Source organism: Leptopilina boulardi, unplaced genomic scaffold (assembly GCF_019393585.1).
Source record: "Leptopilina boulardi isolate dan_hultmark-lab unplaced genomic scaffold, ZJU_Lbou_2.1 LbouV2_266, whole genome shotgun sequence".
In the NCBI taxonomy this organism is placed as follows: Eukaryota; Metazoa; Arthropoda; class Insecta; order Hymenoptera; family Figitidae; genus Leptopilina; species Leptopilina boulardi.
In genome coordinates this window covers 2,004,655-2,024,527 of record NW_026137825.1, presented here as the reverse complement: position 1 = coordinate 2,024,527, position 19,873 = coordinate 2,004,655, and the positions used below count along the sequence as shown (strand labels likewise).

General features: G+C 25.9%; 1 protein-coding gene across 1 annotated transcript in view; it reads right to left on the bottom strand.

Annotated features, from left to right (window-relative positions):
- Nucleotides 1–19,873, bottom strand: part of LOC127281166 (neurexin-1) — a 358,116-nt gene that overhangs the window by 165,629 nt on the left and 172,614 nt on the right. Inside the window, exon 10 of the mRNA XM_051304733.1 lies at nucleotides 12,191–12,262. Within this exon, the coding sequence (XP_051160690.1) occupies nucleotides 12,191–12,262 (72 nt within the window). The remainder of the gene's footprint in view (nucleotides 1–12,190; nucleotides 12,263–19,873) is intronic.

Sequence of the window (19,873 nt, the reverse complement as noted above, 5' to 3'; positions counted from 1 at the left end):
AAACGGACATACCCTTGAAAACTGAAGGTAAAAAAAAATTGAGACAGAAAATGGTTGGAAGGTAAAAGAGAAAATAGAAGAGAAAATTTTCGAAATATCGAAGAACGGCGAATATGACTTTCAACTATACATATATATATATTTTATTGGTAACTGGGAAAACAATCCTCGGTCCTCATCATCAATTATTTGCTTTCACCTTTGGCTTTGAGTTTCAAGTGAACGTTCCTGGGTTTTGCAACTTCGAAAGACTTGGGGGGGCTTTCAACTTTTCAAGAGCTTTCTTGAAAAGTTGATTCTTTCCAACAAAGGGAACTCTTGAGCAAACCGTTCTACTTTCAACTTTCTTTTTCTTGGCCAAACTTGCAAAAAAGAAGATAAAAAAAAATGTCCTAATACGATTTGAAATTTTAAAATCGTTTTTAATAATAAATTTTTTTGCCATTATATACATTGTCTTTCCATAAAATAATAATAATAATAATAATAATAATAATAATAAATAATAATAATTAAAACCAATGTTATATGCGCACGAAATATAAGTACAGACAGACGGACAGACTGTAATTGCTAAAATAAAAATTGAAGAAGGGGATAAACATTTAGTTAGTATAAAAATTTCAATAACTTTTTTTTTACAATAAAAAAAGATGAAAATAGGATAGAATAAAATTTTGTTCTCATTCATAGTCGAGGAATCGTTCACTTTACAATGGGCGCATCGATTTAATTTCTTGGAACCTTAGAGTCTGTGGAGTACACTCTTGACATAACAGAGTTTTAGAGAAGTATCCACACCTTTATATATATATATATATATATATATAAGTAGAGAGAGGGAGAGGGAGAGGGAGAGAGAGAGAGAGAGAATTGTGACACAGTTTCAGTGCTTATAAGCCGAGTTGTATCCAGGTTGCAACATCAAACTTGAGACTCGCAGCTTGCACGAAGCAGCCTGTGGTTTCTGAACCCAAGAGAGCTTTACCTCAACTTCAACAGATATATATATATCCCCTCATATGTACCTCCAACTGGTTCGTTATTTACTTTCAAATACATACAATCCCCTGTAGATGGCAATTTTTTTTTTTTTTTTTAACACACTTCGGACATTTCTTCAACAAGAAACTAATACGTAACAAAATCTAAAAATTTTGAAAAATATTTACGATTTTCAAACATGTAAAAAGAAAAAGATTTCAAAATGAACGTTACGGCATTTGAAAGTACTACTTTTTCTTTAAAAATCGATTTTTTAAATTAAAAATCGAATCCAATGTGGAAATTTTTAATTTTTTGTAAATTCGTCGATTTTTGTCAATTAAGTAGCAAAAACATAAACCATACTTTCTTAAAGGTATTGGACATACTGAATCAGAATCTTTGTATTAAAACTAAAAGTTCAAATTTTTTTTAGGTATTCTAACCTAAAAATACAAAAAAAAAAATTCTACTTTTTAGCAAAAATTTGAGATATTGCTCAAAATAGCCTTTATATGCATTTTTAGGTTAGATATTTGAAAAATATAGTAGCTAATTAAAAACAAAATTCAAAAATTCTTGAGAAATAAAATTTCTATTTTCTTTTAAAGTAGAAGTATTTTTTTTCCCGGTTAAATCAGAGTATAAGAGTATATAAATATTAACTATATTTATATAGTGAAGTATCGGCGGAGATTTCTTAGAACCAGTTTAGTATATATATATGAAGGCCAAAATTTCGCCCCAGGGCAACTCTATCGGGTTTGAATATCCGGAAACTCGAAGCGGACAAGTTCTTAACGACGTTTAACCACCGTAACTACAAGTTTTACCCTTAAAACTTATATGAATCTGGTCCACTAACAAGGAGAGAGAGAGAGAGAGAGAGAGAGAGAGAGAGAGAGAGAGAGAGAGAGAGAGAGAGAGAGAGAGAGAGAGAGAGAGAGAGAGAGAGAGAGAGAGAGAGAGAGAGAGAGAGAGAGAGAGAGAGAGAGAGAGAGAGAGAGAGAGAGAGAGAGATTCCCCTCTTGAATGTCGTATATGTATATCTGTATATTAAGGAAGAACCACTCGATTTCTACACCATAGCCTTTGAATAGTTTCTCTAACCGGGAACCAAGTCTTTCCTTCGATTCTCCTCGCGAGTTTCTCTCGTATTTATCAGACCACTGACCTGTGAGCAAGTACTATTCAAAATCTTCCACGGGAACTTCCATTTATAAAGAGAGAAGCATCTCTCAGTTTCTGGCATTTCGTTCACATATATGGACATGAAAATAAACGAAACATTTCTAAGCCAATTAGGAATAAGTTCTGAGATTTCTCAAAATTTTGTTTACTTTTCTCAACGAGTATTGAAAATTTATTCACTGGAAATGTTTAAAACTTGAATATTAGCATTTTATTTTCGTCAAAAAAAAAAAAAAATAATAAGTATCCCATTTTAAAATCTTTTGATAATTTTCCAATAGGAAAAAAAATATACTTTATTCCGCATAATTGGGAGGAAGAATTACGTTGTTTTACAAAAAAAAAAAAAAACTATAAATGGTATTTCAAATTATTTTAATGCATTCGGTTCTTTTTGGTCTAAGGTAAATGCCACAACTATTTTTTTCGAATTTGAAGATAAATTTTAAAATAGATTTCTGAATTACCGATTGTTTCCTTCGTTATCTGCTGTCGGTAAATGAATTTGCACATTTTAAAGATAAATTTTAAACTAGATTTCTGAATTACCGACCGTTTCCTTTGTTATCTGCTGTCAGTAAATAAATTTGCACATTTTGAAGATAAATTTAAAACTAGATTTCTGAATTACCGACCGTTTCCTTTGTTATCTGCTTTCGGTAAAGTAATTTGCACATTTTGAAGATAAATTTTATACAAGATTTCTGAATTACCGACCGTTTCCTTCGTAATCTGCTGTCGGTAAATGAATTTGCACATTTTGAAAATAAATTTTATACAAGATTTCTGAATTACCGACCGTTTCGTTCGTTATCTGTTGTCGGTAAATGAATTTGCACATTTTGAAGATAAATTTTAAAATAGATTTCTAAATTACCATTCTAGCACATGTTTCCATATTAACGTCAGCAGATTTCAAGAGAACAAAATGTGAATAACAAAGAATTTTACTTTACCAACAGTCGATGATATTTTAAAAATAATTCTTTTATATTATTTAAAAAATAATTTTTAAATCTTTTATTTAATGAAATTTTATATTAAATACTATTATAATTTTTAACTCTATACTATGTAAACTAAAATACTGAAACAATACATAAAAGTAAGAAATACATAGAAATCTGCTTTATCAACAATCGATATTTATTTTTTCGCTTTCAATAAATTAAATAATTTATCAACTTTTGGAAAAAGAATATTAATAGAGGGGTGAAAAAATTCTATAAAATCACTCAATTTACTCCCACCTTTTTGGAGCACTATATAAATTATAGTAAATATATAAATACTTTATAAAATGACACACTGCATCTTGATTCTCATATCGTTCTCGTCTTTGAGTTTAGCCTCTTGACCCCTATCACGACCTACTTGCCATTTTCTCAATACACTTCACTTTAACTGCCCATTAAATTAAGTATCGAACATGAAAAGTCCAAAGTACCAAATGAAGTACTAATATATAATGAATATAAATAAATTTTCTATAAAAAAAAATAATTTATACCGTTCTCATTAAAAAAAAAAATGTTAAATTTTTTTTTAGTAACGAATAAAAATTACAATTTTTGATTTTCAAAAATTGTCGAATTCATTAAAATTAGAAATTTTCACATTGAATTTTTCAGCGATTAAGCTTTTTCTTTGTTCTAAAATTAATTTTGAAGGTGGCGAATATTACTTTCAGATGCCGTAACGTTCTTTTTAAAACCTATCTTTAATTGTACAAAAATCGTAAATCGGCCTCGATGTATTCTTCGGCATTTAAAATCCATCTAAATACAAAAATATTAATCGTTGCAAAATTTGGTTCAGTATATTTTGTTTTGGTATTTTTATCAACAAATAAAATAAATTTATACAAATATTTCTATTTGCCAAAAAAATTTTAATTATCAATTTAATGTGTATTTTTAATAAAAAAAAAATATAAATTGAAAAAATTGATTATTAATAAACATCTGAAAGTGGAGCAATAAGAGTTGAGTCACACAGTTCCAATACAAAAGTCAGTACCAGTGATTTCACTATAGAAAGTCTGAAATACGATATCAAAGCTGGAATTCAAGGTTGCTTGGCTAACCGATATTATACCCAGCAGAGAATTTAATCTAAAACCACATTTTCCCAAAAGCCCCTGACGAATACGTTACTACTGTTCGCTATGTTGATCCCCTACAGACGCAAAATTAATCTTCGTTTCTGCTTTCAAAAAAAAAAAAAAATAATAATAGTCAATGGGAATTTTTTTTTCCTGCACTACTTTATCATTTACATTTAAATTTATTTTTAAAATAATATTTAATTCGCAAAAATTTGTTTCTTATATGAAATTTATTAAATTTATATATATATTTTTTTTAAACAAAATATTGACATAATGTTAAGGAGAATATTGAGTCTGAAATTGACTCAACTGGTAAATATGAACCCTGTTTGCGGTTAGGTCACGATCACCAAGGGATTACGTGTCAGGCAACTGATTACGTTATTTTACCCAAGGGGATTTTGTTGCGGTAAATATAGAGAAACTTTCACAATCAGAGATATACGCACACGTAAGAGCAAGTAAAAAAAAAAAAATTATTGGAAAAAAGAGGGTAAATTTGTTTCCTTTTTTATAGAAAAATAAAAAATCGGCTTTTAAATTAAAAACGAAAAAAAAATTACAAAAATTGATAATTTTAGGTTATGACCGAAACATAACCACAAATATTTTATATTTCAATGCCAATTTATCGACAAAAATGGTAAGATACATAGAAATCTGCTTTACCAACAGCTGATACATGCCATCACTTTTTTCGTTAAAAATAAAATTTTAAAATAGATTTCTAATTTACCGACAATAATGATAAAATATGTAGATACCTGCATCAACTTTATTTTTTCAAATAAGACAATGAAATTTTTAATTCGATTTATATTTTACCGACAATAAAAGCAAGATAGATAGAAATCTGTTTTACCAACAGTCGATACATATTTTTAATAAAATTTTTGCTTTTGAATTGTATATTTTAATGTATAATATATGGTAAATTATACAGAAATTTGCATTACCAACAGTTGGCAATTATTTTTTAAATTTTAATTTTTTTTTAATAATTTTTTTTAAACGGAACAATTTTTGAAAATTCTTAAAAGGTCAAAATAAAATAAAGAAGTGCGATAAACTATAGCTTTTAAGCTAATTACTCCGATCTTCTTTATATATATATATATATATATATAGATATATATTTGCTGAAAATTGATCTTTTTCACGGATTCTCGTTGAGATGACTTTGAATGGATTAATTCTCAAAAGATTCAACGTTCACTCGACTGAAAAACGGAGCCCGAACCCTTTGCCAATGGAAACTGAACTTGAAAGTATGGACTAACTCTCCCTTCTTCTGCCTTATGAGAATTTTTATCATTTCAAACGTTCGTAATTCTACTTATTGCTCACATTTTTTTCCCTCCTTTAGTTGGAATTTTTTTTTCTACATATAATTCACATGTAGTTTAAAATAAATTTAAAAATAAATAAATCAACTGTTGGTAAAGCAGATTTGTAATGTATTTTAATATATTTTATATATATTTTATTATATTTTATTTTAATATATTTTAATAGATAAATATTGTAGTACAAATTGTAATAGTTTAGAGGCATACACACATTTAATCAATATTCAAAATAATTATTTGATCTAAAAAATATATCGACTGTAGATAAAGAAGATTTCTATTTATTTTCTAATTATGCGCTTTTTCTGGTTTTTATTTAAATCGCGACACTTTTAGAAATTTGTACCATTGGCAAATTGGTTTACCGATAGTAGTTCAAATTATAAAAAAACTGTCGGTAAGTCAGAAATTTATTTTAATTTTTTTAATCAAATTCGGAAAAAAATAGTTGTGGCATTTACCTTAGGCCCAAAGTAACCGGATGCTATGCTAAATTTAAAAAAATATTGTTTATATTTTTTCAAAAATAACACACTAAAAAAATATGTTAAAATTTAGAATTATTATTATTTTTTATGATATATATATATATTATTAATTTATTATATTTCATTGATTTAAATTCTTTACTATAATTATAAATTTTTTAAAAATTATTTCTATTTTTTTCTGTTTTTATTTAATTTCTTTTGTATTTATTTTATTTAATTTTTCTTTTTTTTATTTTATTTTTTATTATTATTTTATTTTTCGTTTGATATTTATATATATTGAATTCTGGATAATAATGTATTTTTATCGGAACTATTGTATAATATTTTTTATATTAAATATTTTTTCAGTTTGCTATCAAGGCATTGTAGGTAATTTACGATAAAATATTCTATTATAATATTTGAAGCCAAACATCATATACATATAGATACATATTTGCTGAAAATATTTACAACTTCATTATATTACAAATGTTCGCTTCCAGGCATTGAAATAAATATATTTCAAAAAAAACTTTTAAAATATTAAAAATTTCAAATAATGCAAACCACTTGTTGAAAGGTATTAAATTTTTGTTTACTATTAAAAATTTATTTCACTCATACGTTTAATTAATAATTATATTAATAATTATTAATATAGAATTTTTTTTACTTTCATAATTTTATCACTTGATTATAATAATATATTTATTTAATTTATTATTAAAAATATTCGTTGGTAATTAATATTTAATTTAATTAATATTAAAAAATTATATATTTAATTAAATATTTATATTATTAATATTAATATAAGTATAATATTAATTGAAATTCTCTTTAATAAAAAAGAGTATTTTTAGAATTAAAAAAATTGCAGTATATGAAAAAAATAATTAGAAGCTTATATATATAAATTGAAAGATAATATTAATATAAAAGTAGTAAAAATTCATTAGCTGGATAAAAATAGAAGGAAAAAATATGAAAAATTAATTGATAAGATTTAAAAAGAAAAGAAATATCAAAGTTATAGTAGATTGAAAAATAAAAAAATTCTCAAGACACAAAAGTTTTTAACATTTCAATATTATATATATATATATTTTTTTTTAATTTCAATTTTCCTCATTATTTAGAAATATTTCCATTTTTTTTTTAAATATAATTTTTATTTTAAAAACCACATTTGCAGTTTATTTTTTTTTCTTCCATAAAATTTTTTTTTCCTTTTTTTATTTCACTGCACCATTTTTATATTTTTCATGGACGCTTTTATGTACCAATATTTGTTAAATATTATTATTTTTTTTTTCGTTGATGAAAATGTACACATTTTTTTTTAATACTGTTTCACAATTATATATAATAAATTAATTTATCACCATTGTTCTATTTTAGATTCTTTTTTAATTAACAAAAAGAAAGAAAAAAAAATTAAAATAATAAATTATTTAAAAAAATCTACTATTTTTTTTTTATAAAAGCACTTTTAGTTTTTAATACCTGAAAAATGAAATAGATTTTTATTTTGTGTCTTGAATAATAAAAATATCGTTAACTTTTTTTTTTTTTTTTTGTTTTTTTTTAATTATGAAAAATAATCTTACCCAGAGCCCCATCGTATCACAGCTAAAAATTTGCATAAAGACAATTTTGAGCGATCTTTTCGCGAGAGGTGATGGTTTCAAAGGTTAATTAAATATATATATATATGTAGGTGACGTACAACTTTTTTTTTTATTTGCGAGAAAATAATATTTAATTTTTTAAATATAACTTGAAAGGATGTACATGTGTTGAATATTAAAAAAAAACTTCTTTTCGAAAGAAAATAAAATAAATAATCATAGAAAATTAAAACAAAAACAAAAAAAAAATTATAAAAAATTTAAAAAAAGTTATTAAAAATTTTTAAAATATAATACCTAAAAAATGAAAAAGTTTTTTTTAAAATTCTTTTAGAAAGAAAATAATCATTGAAAAGTAAAACAAAAAAAAATTTTTTTTTAATTTTTTTAAAATTTTTAAAAAAGAATAAAAAAATTAGAGAACATTTTTAGAAAAAACTTCTTTTCAAAATAAAATAAATTAAATAATCATATAAAATTAAAACAAAATAGTTAAAAATAAAAAAAAAATAATTAAAATTTAGAGAAAATAAAAAAAAATTAATAAAATATAAAAGAAATTTAAAAAAAGGAAATAAAAATAATAATTAATTGTAAAAAAAAAGTTAATAAATAAAAATAAAAGAACAGAAAGAAAGAAGGAGAGAAAAGGAAGGAGAAATAAACAAGCTGGTACGCCACCCCTCGTTAAAAAAGGGTCAGTGTAAAAAAGAGAAAAAATTCGAGTGACCCATAAATCCCATTCACCTTATCGATTGTCAACTGAAAAAAAGGAAAAAATTGAAACTTATGGGACACTCTGTTAAACAGGAAAGAGAAATAGATAAGAGATAGAAAGAGTAAGAGAGAGTAAGAGAGAGAGAGAGAGAGAGAGAGAGAGAGAGAAGTAGTGTATGAGTGAAATGAGTTCCAACATGTTATTTCGTATTCCTTTTTTGATTTTTTTTCACTCTTCTTTTTTTTTTTTTTTTTTTTTTTTTGTTTTGCCTGTTTCATTTTTTTTCGAAATCTTATTCTCATAAGTGGAATAATAATTGTGTCTTCAAACGTTGATTTTTTTTCTCCTGAAATTGAAAAAAAAATTTGTAACTTATGCATTTTCATGCAAGCGGTGCGTTCGTTCGATATAGAATTTCACATGCAATTTGGTGCTCGATCTAATATTCAGGTCATTTTTCACCCCCACACAGTCATTCCGCGATCTCACGTCAAGACCATAGTGAAAATATATTTATGCGAGTGATCACTAAAAATTAAGAGGAAAACTTTTTTTTTTTTTTTAATATATACATAGGGGCCAATTTTCTTTCTTTTCATTTTTGTTCAAATTTTATATTTAAAAAAAAAAAAAAATATTAAAAAATAAACTTTCACAGTGAAAAAAGAACCACTTCTTTAAAAAAATATTTTTTATTGACAAATTTAGAAGAAAAAAGTGCATTCAAATCGATTTTCGGATTGAGAGATTCATTTTTGAAAAAAAATTTCAATTTGGCTCAGCGACAAAGTACTGGACATCTGAATTTTATGGCCAGGGTTCGATTCTTCTTGGAGTTGAATTTTTTTTTCATTATTAAAATTTTTTTATAATTATAATATCAAAATAATAATATTAGTTATTATAAATATAAATAATATAATATAAATAATACTTTAGTACACTTGTACGAAAGGGCATTGCCCGTATATATGTAAATAAATAAATAAATAAATAATAAATATAATAATTGTAATAAAATAATTCGTTAAATTTTATTTTATTGCAAAATGATTATTAGAAATAATAAAATTAAAAATAGTGAAATTTAGATTATAAATTGTTTTAAATTTTAAGCTTAGGTTATGTTTGAGGTTAGATTACACAAGAATTGAGGTTAGTTTAGTAGCATGACTATATTTACAATTCAAATTTTGGTGTATAACTAATGAAGAAAATTAAAAAAAAAAATTTATCTTCAGGAAGAATTGAACCCTGGCCATAAAATCCAGATGTCCAGTACTTTGTCACTGAGCCAAATTGACAATTTTTTTCCAAAATGAAACTATCAATCCCAAAATCGATTTTAATGCATTTTTTTCTTCTAAATTTGTCAATAAAAAAATCTTTTTATCTTTCTATATTTACTCAAAGGTTAATTTTTTTTTATTTTTACTCTTTTTTTATCATGTTTTCTTTTCTTTAGCAAATTTTGTAATTTTTTTTAATTACTTTTCAAATTTTCTTTTCGCTTAAAAAAAAATTTTTATTTTCATTTTCTTATTCAATTTATAATTTTTTTCACCCAATAAAAAATATTTTCAAATACTTTTTTTAAAATAAAATTCAGGTAAAAAAAATTATTCTCAACTTATTTCATTTTCTTCCTCCCCTTCTTCTTTTTTTCATAATTAATATTTTTCACCGGTTAATTAAATCTCAATATGAAAAATGTGGCACATCTTTTTTTTTTTGTTGATGAAAATTTTGTGTCAGTTTTTTTTTTGCACACAACTTATTTGAAAAATTTCAAAATCTTAAACGCGTACGTGAAAATTAATAATTCACAAGTGTCGAGTTCTGAAAAGTGTTTAATTAAAAAAATGTTGAATGAGTTCTTTCATTTTTTTTTTATGACCGAGGATGAAGGTATATATACATATATGATACGCGGTTTGAATTTTATCGAGGGAAAAAAAATTTATTTTTTTTTCTTTTTTATATAGGAGAGATGAAGGAAGAATGCGTGCATGTGCAAAGTTGGTGATCTGGTGAGTAAATTCCTAAGCTTGCTTCATAACTCTCTCGTGTATGTACAGAGACTTGGTGATTATTATTCCTAACGATTCACAAGATGGTGAAACGAAAATAGTGACTGGCAAATACGACTCCTCATTTTTTTTTCAAAAAAAAAAAAGAGAAAAAATAAAAAAAAATCTAAATAATTTTCTCATATCACAATTTTTTGCATGCATAAATAATTGTTAATTTAAATGAAAAATAAAAATGAAAATCATAACTTATAACAAGTTTAATTTAAATGAAAATTTTTTTAATTATCAACAAAAATTTAAATGTATTGTTTATATCCTGGTTAAATATTGGCTCAATATTGGCGCAAAGTTTGGAGCATTATTATCATTATTTATACTTCTGTCTAACTTAGCTTAAAAATGGCAAAATTAGCGTAAGTTATTTTAAAACTGGCTTAAACTTGGCGTTGTTTTAAACCAATTTAGTTAGAACTGGCTCAATGTTGTCACAAATATTATGTCAAAATTTGTTTATATTTCAAAGAAATTATATTAATATTGATGCAAAATTTTAAACTAAATTTGGGCCAAACATGGCTCTATCCTGGCTCTATCTTGGCTCAATATTGGCGTAAAGTTTGTAGCGTTATTATTATAATATATTACCGCCTAACTTTGATTAAAATTGTCAAAATTGGCTTAAGTGACCTTAAAACTGGCTCAAACTTGGCGCTGATTTCTAACCACTTTAGTTAAACCTGGCTCTATATTGGCAAAAATATTAAATCAATATTTGTCTATATTTTTTTAAAAAAAGTTGTAATATTAATGCAAAATTTTAAACCAACATTGGGCCAAACTTGGCTCTATCATGGTTCAAAGGTTTTGGACAAATATAGATGCAGAACTTGAATTAAAAATCAGATAAATACTTTATAAACGTTAAATTAATGTGCTAACTTGAGCCAAACTTGGCCTAAAACTGGCGCTAAGGTTTTGCCAATATAGTAAATTTAGTTAGTTAGTTTTAGTACCTGTAAGATCAATATGTAATTCAAACCACATTTGGTCAAATAGGTCAAACCCGGCCCAATCCTGGCATAAAATTATAACCACTTTTTTAGATTGTTTATCAAATCTGTATCGAAATTTAATTTATAAAAAAAAAAATTCAAATTAGTTTTAAACTTGAGCCAGACCTGGTTTTATTTTGGCGTAAATTTTTCGATCAAACATGGCTCAGTACTGGCAAAAAATGTGACTAGAACTCTAATTTTCTGCTAAACGGCGTACAGTTTTGATTATTTAATGCTTCAAACCTGGCTAAATATTGACACAAAAATTAAGACAACATTGAACACTTATCTTGGTTCAACATTGGCTAAATCTTGGCGACAATAAAAATCATTGTACAAAACGTATACTCGGACAAATTTTATACCAATATTGATAAAAAAAATTAAATTCATTGTGCAAATAATTAAAATTAATCCTGGCTCAATACTGGCCAGTGGATTTTGCTACGAGAGGTGAAGTGTTGTCAGAGGGAAGAGGGATTGGTGCGCATCGCTTCTCGCTAAAAGCTATATATAAAGTTCGCGTGAATTAGCCAATCAGGTGCGTGTTAGTGAATATAACGGCCGGCCAATCAGCGAGCCAGGGAGCTATTCTCCGAGAGGATGGCTCTCACTTGAGAAAGCTGCGGATACTGGAGCTTACCAAGTGGGACTCTGGGCTGGTAAAGGTGACCACGGCGCCGTGAAGTCGCCTTGCGTTCACTGTTGCCGATGCCTGTGTTCAATTATAATTTTTAGAAATTCAATCATTTTTTTTAATTCCAAAGCGATATTCTACTTTTCTACTAGTAAGCATTTTTTCAAAAAAAAAATTTTTTTATTCATTTTTTTTTAACAGGAAAACAAGGACATTTTTCTCATTAGATAAATTTAATATATAAAAATATAAATACAGGGAAAAAAAACTTTACCTTAAACAGCGATAAGTTTCACTGGAACAACGATATATTTTACTAAAATAGAGAAAGTTTTCGCTATTCTAGAAAAATGTATAGCTGTTCCAGATAAAGATTTTTTTTCCGTGTATAAAATATACAATATATAATATACAATGTATAATATATAATATATATATATATATATAGCATTTCATATATAATTTATAAAATGCTGTAAATTTCTAGTTTCTTATACAAACTTAAAAATTGAATAATATTCTAATAATAAAGATCACTCATGGATAATATGTTAATTATTTAAATGTCTGGATATATTTTGAAAATTTAAATGAATTCCCATTTTACTCCAGACACATTAAATATTGATATATAAATTTGTAATTTGTACAAAATGAATGAAAACTAATTTCTAAAATTACAAATTGATAAAAATTATAAAAAAAAATTTTTATTTATTATAAAATTTTATACATTTTTTTTTAATTTTTCAAATTTTCTTACAAAAAATAGGAAATAAAATTATATCAAGTACCAGAACTTTCCATATTATTTTATTAATCATAATAATTTTTATCACACTCTTTTTAATTTTTTGCTGAAAGAAAATTTCTTGGGGTCATTTAATTAATTAAATTGTACAAAAATGTGTGTCACTATTATGGAAAATAATTGTAAATTCACATTTTTCTCCTCTTTTTTTTTTTTTTTTTCTTTTTGAAATATGAAATTAAATTATATTTATTTTTTGATGTAAATCGATCTTTTTAAACAAAAATAAAATAGAAAATTTTTTTTAACAAATATTTTTAAAAAATAAACTGAATTTTTTTTTAATAAAAATTATTGTTAATATATTATGTAGATGACATTTATTGAATTGTATCAAATTAAAAAAAAAATTTTTTATTTTTTTCAATAAATTTGATGTATTTTAACCAATAGACTGTAAAATTAACCAGAGTATTATATATATATATATATATATATATATATATATTTATGTATATAAAACGAATTTATCAGGAAACCAACAAACTATTAATCAAAGTCATCAATATTAAAATTTCAAATACGCAATCAAACAAGACATTTAATACCTTCGAGGCATATATGAGCAATAAATTAAAAATGAAAACTGCATTCAAAACGAATTACGCGAGGGTACATATATGGTGGGGGTTAAATTCGATATCGTATTATATGTGAGAGGAAACTTTAGATATTCTCACTATACACTCGTTTATATTATTTCCAAATTTTATTTTTTCTCATTCCTATCTTTTTGTCACATTTTTTGTTTTTCATTTTCGATATATTTAACTTGATGTAAAAAAAAAACCCTAAAAAACCACTTTTTAAAAAAAGTAAAAAAAAAACTTTTTTTAAATTTAAAAATCCTTTTTTAAATTAATAGAACCTTTTTTTAAACTAAAAAAAACTTTTTTTTGAATTAAAAAACCTTTTATAAAAAAATTTACAAATATTAATTTTTGTTTTATTTAAATTAAAAAATTAATTAAAAGAAAATAGTTTTTACTAAACCTATGAATATTTGAATTTCCAAAAAAAAAAGAAAAGAAAACAAAAAACTGATACGTCGATCAGCAATGCCCTGTAAATTTTTATTGAATTGCCCTCCTCCCAATATATATACATATATATATACGATGAGCGATTTTTACATGTTATTTTTCTTTTCTTCTTTCTTTTTTTACGGCATTTTTATCGAAATCGGGCTCAAGTGGTGCTTGAGTTAATGTCAGTTCATGCCGACAACGATCGAGAGCAAAAAAGTTTAATTCACCCTCGAACATAAAACGAGGCGTCCTCGGTCAACGCTCTTTGATTAAACGATTATTTTCAGTTAAAAAAAAAAAAAAATAACAGAGGAAAAATGTGCAAAAAGAAAAACAAAAAAAAACCTCGAATACCTTTTGTTAAAAGAAAATTCTATGTAAAAATGAAACGATTTTTAATGTTTCAATAGGCGAGAAATTATTTTTTTTTTTTTTTTTTTTTTTAAATAATGATGAAGTCACAACAAATATTTTTTTAGACTTGTAATCGAAAAATAATAAATTATTTATACACGGAGAAAAATATAAAAATGAATAAAGTAATTTTTACTACTTTCATAGTAAAATGGGATCTGTCCGAAGTTTCTGCGCATCTATGGCAACTTTTACTCCAAAAATAGTAAAATTTGCTCCAGAAATAGTAAAATTTACTCCAGAAATAGTAAAAATTATTACAAAAATAGTAAATTTTACTATTTTTTGAGTAAAAGTTGCCAGAGATGCGCAGAAACTTCGGACAGGTCCAATTTTACTATGAAAGTAGTAAAAATTACTTTTTCTTTTTTTCCGTGTAATTGTAAAAAATGTTATTTTGTAATTATAATTAAAAATTAATATTTGACACAGCACGGGAAAAGGGACCTTATGGTATAAATTTTAAAGGTTATGTTTGTGATTTTTAAAGTGAAAATACACTTTTTATCAAAGGTAAAACTATCACCAAACATAACCTACAATTTTTAATTTGTCCATAAATTTTTATTTTGTACGCATTTTTAATTGATAGAATTTTTGCTACACCGAATTTTCATTTGTCCGAAATTACAAATTGACCGAACAAAGAATTAACAAAAAAATTACGGCGTAATTTTCAAAAATTGACCAATTAGAAATTATCAAGAAAATCGTGATTAGTCAATTTTTGAAAATTGCGCCGAAATTTTTCTGTCGTTTGTTTGTTTGGTTAATTTTTAATTTCGGACAAAAGAAAATTCGGCTAAATTAAAATTCGGTGAATTGGAATTAGGTAAAAATTCGTGATCCAAAAATTCGTAAAAAAAAGAAAATCTATCAAATTTTAATTCGAAAATTTGTCTTTAAATAATTATTTCTAATAAAATTCTTTAAATTAAAAATTTTAATTAATGATTTGTATGACAAATTCATGCGCCCCAATTATTATATATAACAAATTTTTTAAAATTACTAAAATTTTAGTGAAAAATAAAGCGAGAGAGAGATGTTTTTTTAAAAACCAATTTCAGTAGAGAAATTGTAATCTTTTTAGGAAAAAAAAAGTTTTCTCGATAAAAATTGGCGCAAGAGAAGGAGAGAGAGAGAGATATTTGACGATCGAAACTTTTTTATAAAATAATAAATGACTGGGATCGGCTCCTTAATTGAAAGTGTCAGCGTCGTTTATTAGGAAAGACGTCGAATTGGCAGTTTGCACGGTAGACGCGTGTCCCGGCATTAAAGTTGTACCATGAATAGCGCTCGAGAACGAGAGAGCAAGACAGAGAGAGAGAGAGAGAGAGAGAGAAGGTTTCGGGCGATTGAAAATGTAAAACTTCTGCATATCGTTAACGCTGCATAACGTGCGGCGAAACTTTGTACTAATAGATGAGAAGCACGAGCTCACCTTATTGCGAAACTTAATTCATAAAGGCGTCGGTAGATGAGACCCGATGAGAAATGATTCTCAACTTGAACAAAAACTTACCATCCCCCCACTTTTTATCTTTTATACAGACATATATATATATATATATTAATTTGATAAGGGGACAAAACAAAAGTTCAGTATTTATATAAATACTTCATTAATAATCGATAGAAAAATTAACAAAATTAAAGATTAAATGAAAATTAAAATTAAAAACAAATTAAAAATCTTTTTTGTTTTGAATTTTTTAATAAAAATTATAGATAAATATTAAAAAAAAATTGTTAGTTTCATTTTTAAATTTTCCATTTACAATTTTTGAAAATTTACATCAAATTCGTAATCAGCGACCCCGAAAACCCCTGAGTAACCAGTTTTAAGCGAATTCGAGCATTTTTTAAAAAATTGTCCGCCATATTGGATCCACCATTTTGTATTTTGCAAAAATGGTATCAGATTCGTAATCAGCGATCCCCAAAACCCCCGAGTAACCATTATTAAGCAAATTTGAGCAAATTTTTAAGAAATTGTCCGCCATATTGGATCCGCCATTTTGTATTTTGCAAAAATGATATCATTTTTGCAATCAGTGACTCCCAAAACCCACGGGTAACCATTTTTAAGCGAATTTGGGCAAATTTTAAATAAATTGTCCGCCATATTGGATCCACCATTTTGTATTTTGCAAAAATGGTTTCAGACTCGTAATCAGCGACCCCAAAAAACCCCCGAGTAATCTGTTTCAAGCGAATTTAAACAAATTTTACACAATCGACCGCCATATTTGATACGCTGTGTTAAATTTTCAAAATCTTTTCGTTAGAAAGTATTTTTAAAAAATTCAACGTTTTTTGGATTACTTAAATTCCGTATGGCGGATCCAAAATTGCATCAAAATTCTAAAAAAGAAATAAATCCAATTATCATTGTACTTGATATCAAGGGATTTTTGAGGTCGCTCATCACGAATTTGAACTAGGTTTTTCAAAATTTCTTATGGCGGATCCAAAACGGCGCCTAAATTTTCAAAAAATAATTTCAATTATTATTGTACTTGACATCGAGGGGTTTTTGTGGTCGCTGATTTCGAATTTGAACTCAGTTTTTCAAAATTTTTATCGGCAGATCCAAAATAGCGACAAAATTTTCAAAAAAAATATCTAAACATCATTGTACTTGATATCGAGGGGTTTTTGAGGTCGCTGATCACGAATTTGAACTTGGTTTTTCAAAATTTCTTATGGCAAATCCAAAATGGCGCCTAAATTTTCAAAAAATATTTCCAATTATCATTGTACTTGACATCGAGGGGTTTTTGGGGTCGCAGATCACGAATTTGTACTCAGTTTTTCAAAATTCCTAACGCTGCATCGAAAATGGCGTCTAAATTTTCAAAAAAAATATCCAATTATCATTGAATTTGATTTCAAGGGGTTTTCGGGGTTGCTGATCACGAATTTGAACTCGTTTTTTCAAAATTCCTAACGCTGCATCCAAAATGGCGTCTAAATTTAAAAAAAAATGTCCAATCATCATTGTATTTGATTTCGAGGGGTTTTTCGGGGTCGCAGATCACGAATTTGAACTCGTTTTTTCAAAATTCCTATTGTCAAATCCAAAATATAGAAATTTTTAATAAAAAATAATTTAATTTTCCTTACTTTAATAATAATAAACATAGTATAATAATAATAGTATAATAATAATACTATAATAATAATAAAATATTTGACAATTCACAGGAGAGTGTTGAATTTTGTTGACAAATACACGTAAATAATATTCATCTCTACATGAATAGAGAAACCTTCCCCGTGTCTCTTATAATAATAAGCAAAACGCCTAGAGAATTGATAGTAATCCAATTAAGTAAAGCGCGCGAATTACTTTACGGATTCTCTATTCTCGTGTAGTTTAGTTTGGTTCCGTATTGTTTCACTTTGTATATCTTCATAGTTTCAGCGACAGCTGTAAGTTACTTGCAAAGCAAAACAAAACAAAATTTTTTTTTTTCCAATTTCCATAAAATTACTTTCAAATTATTATTAATTATTAAATATTAATTACTAATTATTAAGTAATAATTATTATAAATTACAATAATTACTAAATAATAATAATAATAATAATATTAATAATAATTAGTATTAGTATTAGTATTATTATTGTAATTATTATTATTACAGTTATTTGTATTATAATTATTAAATTATTAAGTTTCTTATTTATTATTTAATGAAAAATAATAATTTGTTTATTAAATTAAAATTGGATTTATTTTTCGATTTTTTTTTGTTTTTGTTTATTTTTTATAATAATGAAATTTTTTATGTTTGTTTATATATGTGTTGTGCATCAATAAGTTCAAAGCCATCACTAGTGTATATATTTCTTAGGGGGATATGTCTCGACGAAGTGAGGCTCTTGTGAAGGCGGGATTAGCGTAATTCGAGGAGCGGTGGGATAGTAAACATTTGCTATTTCAACGTGTTCGCCTCTGTTCTGCAATTTACGTCTTCATACCCAAGTCACTGGCGTGGAACGCTCATTTAGGTTCTTCGAGATTTTCTCATTTAGAACTCTCTACCAATTGCCTCGTCCTCTTCAAAAGAATTTCTACAACTCGTCATTTCGTTACGCTCGACAAAATGTCGTCTCTCGTCTTGACTTGAATTCATATTTCTCTCTCTCTCTCTCTCTCTCTCTCTCTCTCTCTCTCTCTCTATCTCTTTATATATATATATATATATATATATTGTAAATCATATCTTTCCCTCGAGAATTCCATAACAATGTATTTCAAGTGTTAAAATGTATTATACAACAAAAATATATGAATTTATAAAAAATATATATAAACAAAATTTTCTTTTTTATAATGAGACTTTTCTAGTTCGATAAATAAATAAAAATGATTTTTTTTTATTATTTTTATTTTATTTGTTTTCATTTTTTTTTTCTATATTAAAGTTATATATAATCCAGTGCATGTGGTTTTTAGAATTTTATTTTCTCTTATTTAATTCGAATCTTCTATTGCACTTAAAAATTTTATTTGACACATTTTCCTCTCACTTGCCTTTCCCTATATATATATATATATATATATATATATATATATATATATATATATATATACACATACGTATATAACTTTTTAACACACTTTCGAGGATTTTATTTTCAACACACTTTTGTCTCAAAGTGTTATCAGATTTTTTCTCTCTTGCACTTAAAATTTTTTTTCTTTTTTTATTAACTTTAAAATTTTTCTCTCTCTCCCTATTTTTTCTTAAAAATATATTTTTTTTTAAATATAGGAAAAAAAATCCTATATAAATTGAGGATCGCTAAACATCATATAATGAATCGTAAAATTCAATTTAATGGAACCATTATTTTTCTCCTTGCATTAAGAGAACACTTTTTCTCTCTCTCTCTCTCTAAAAAAAGGGGTAAATAAAAAGTTGAGAATTTTATGGTTTTAGCTAGAAGAACTTAATCTGTGGATAATTGTGTATAAACGAAAGAAAGAGGGATATATAATGAAGAGTGTAAAAAGATGTTGAAAGGGCAATAGTGCGAGCAATGAAAATAAAATGTTTTGTTCACTTTCTCTCTCTCTCTCTCTCTCTCTCTCTCTCTCTCTCTCTCTCTCTCTCTCTCTCTCTCTCTCTCTCTCTCTCTCTCTCTCTCTCTCTCTCTCTCTCTCTCTCTCTCTCTCTCTCTCTCTCTCTCTCTCTCTCTCTCTCTCTCTCTCTCTCTCTCTCTCTCTCTCTCTCTCTCTCTCTCTCTCTCTCTCTCTCTCTCTCTCTCTCTCTCTCTCTCTCTTTCTCTCCTTTTCTATTTTTCTCTTTCTTTCATGGAATCGTATTTTGGTCGATTTCCCGTCAATGAAGTGGTGTGGTTTAACGACTCGGAACTCGATGTTGTCTGACGATCGAAGCTAGGGTTTGATTTGGTCG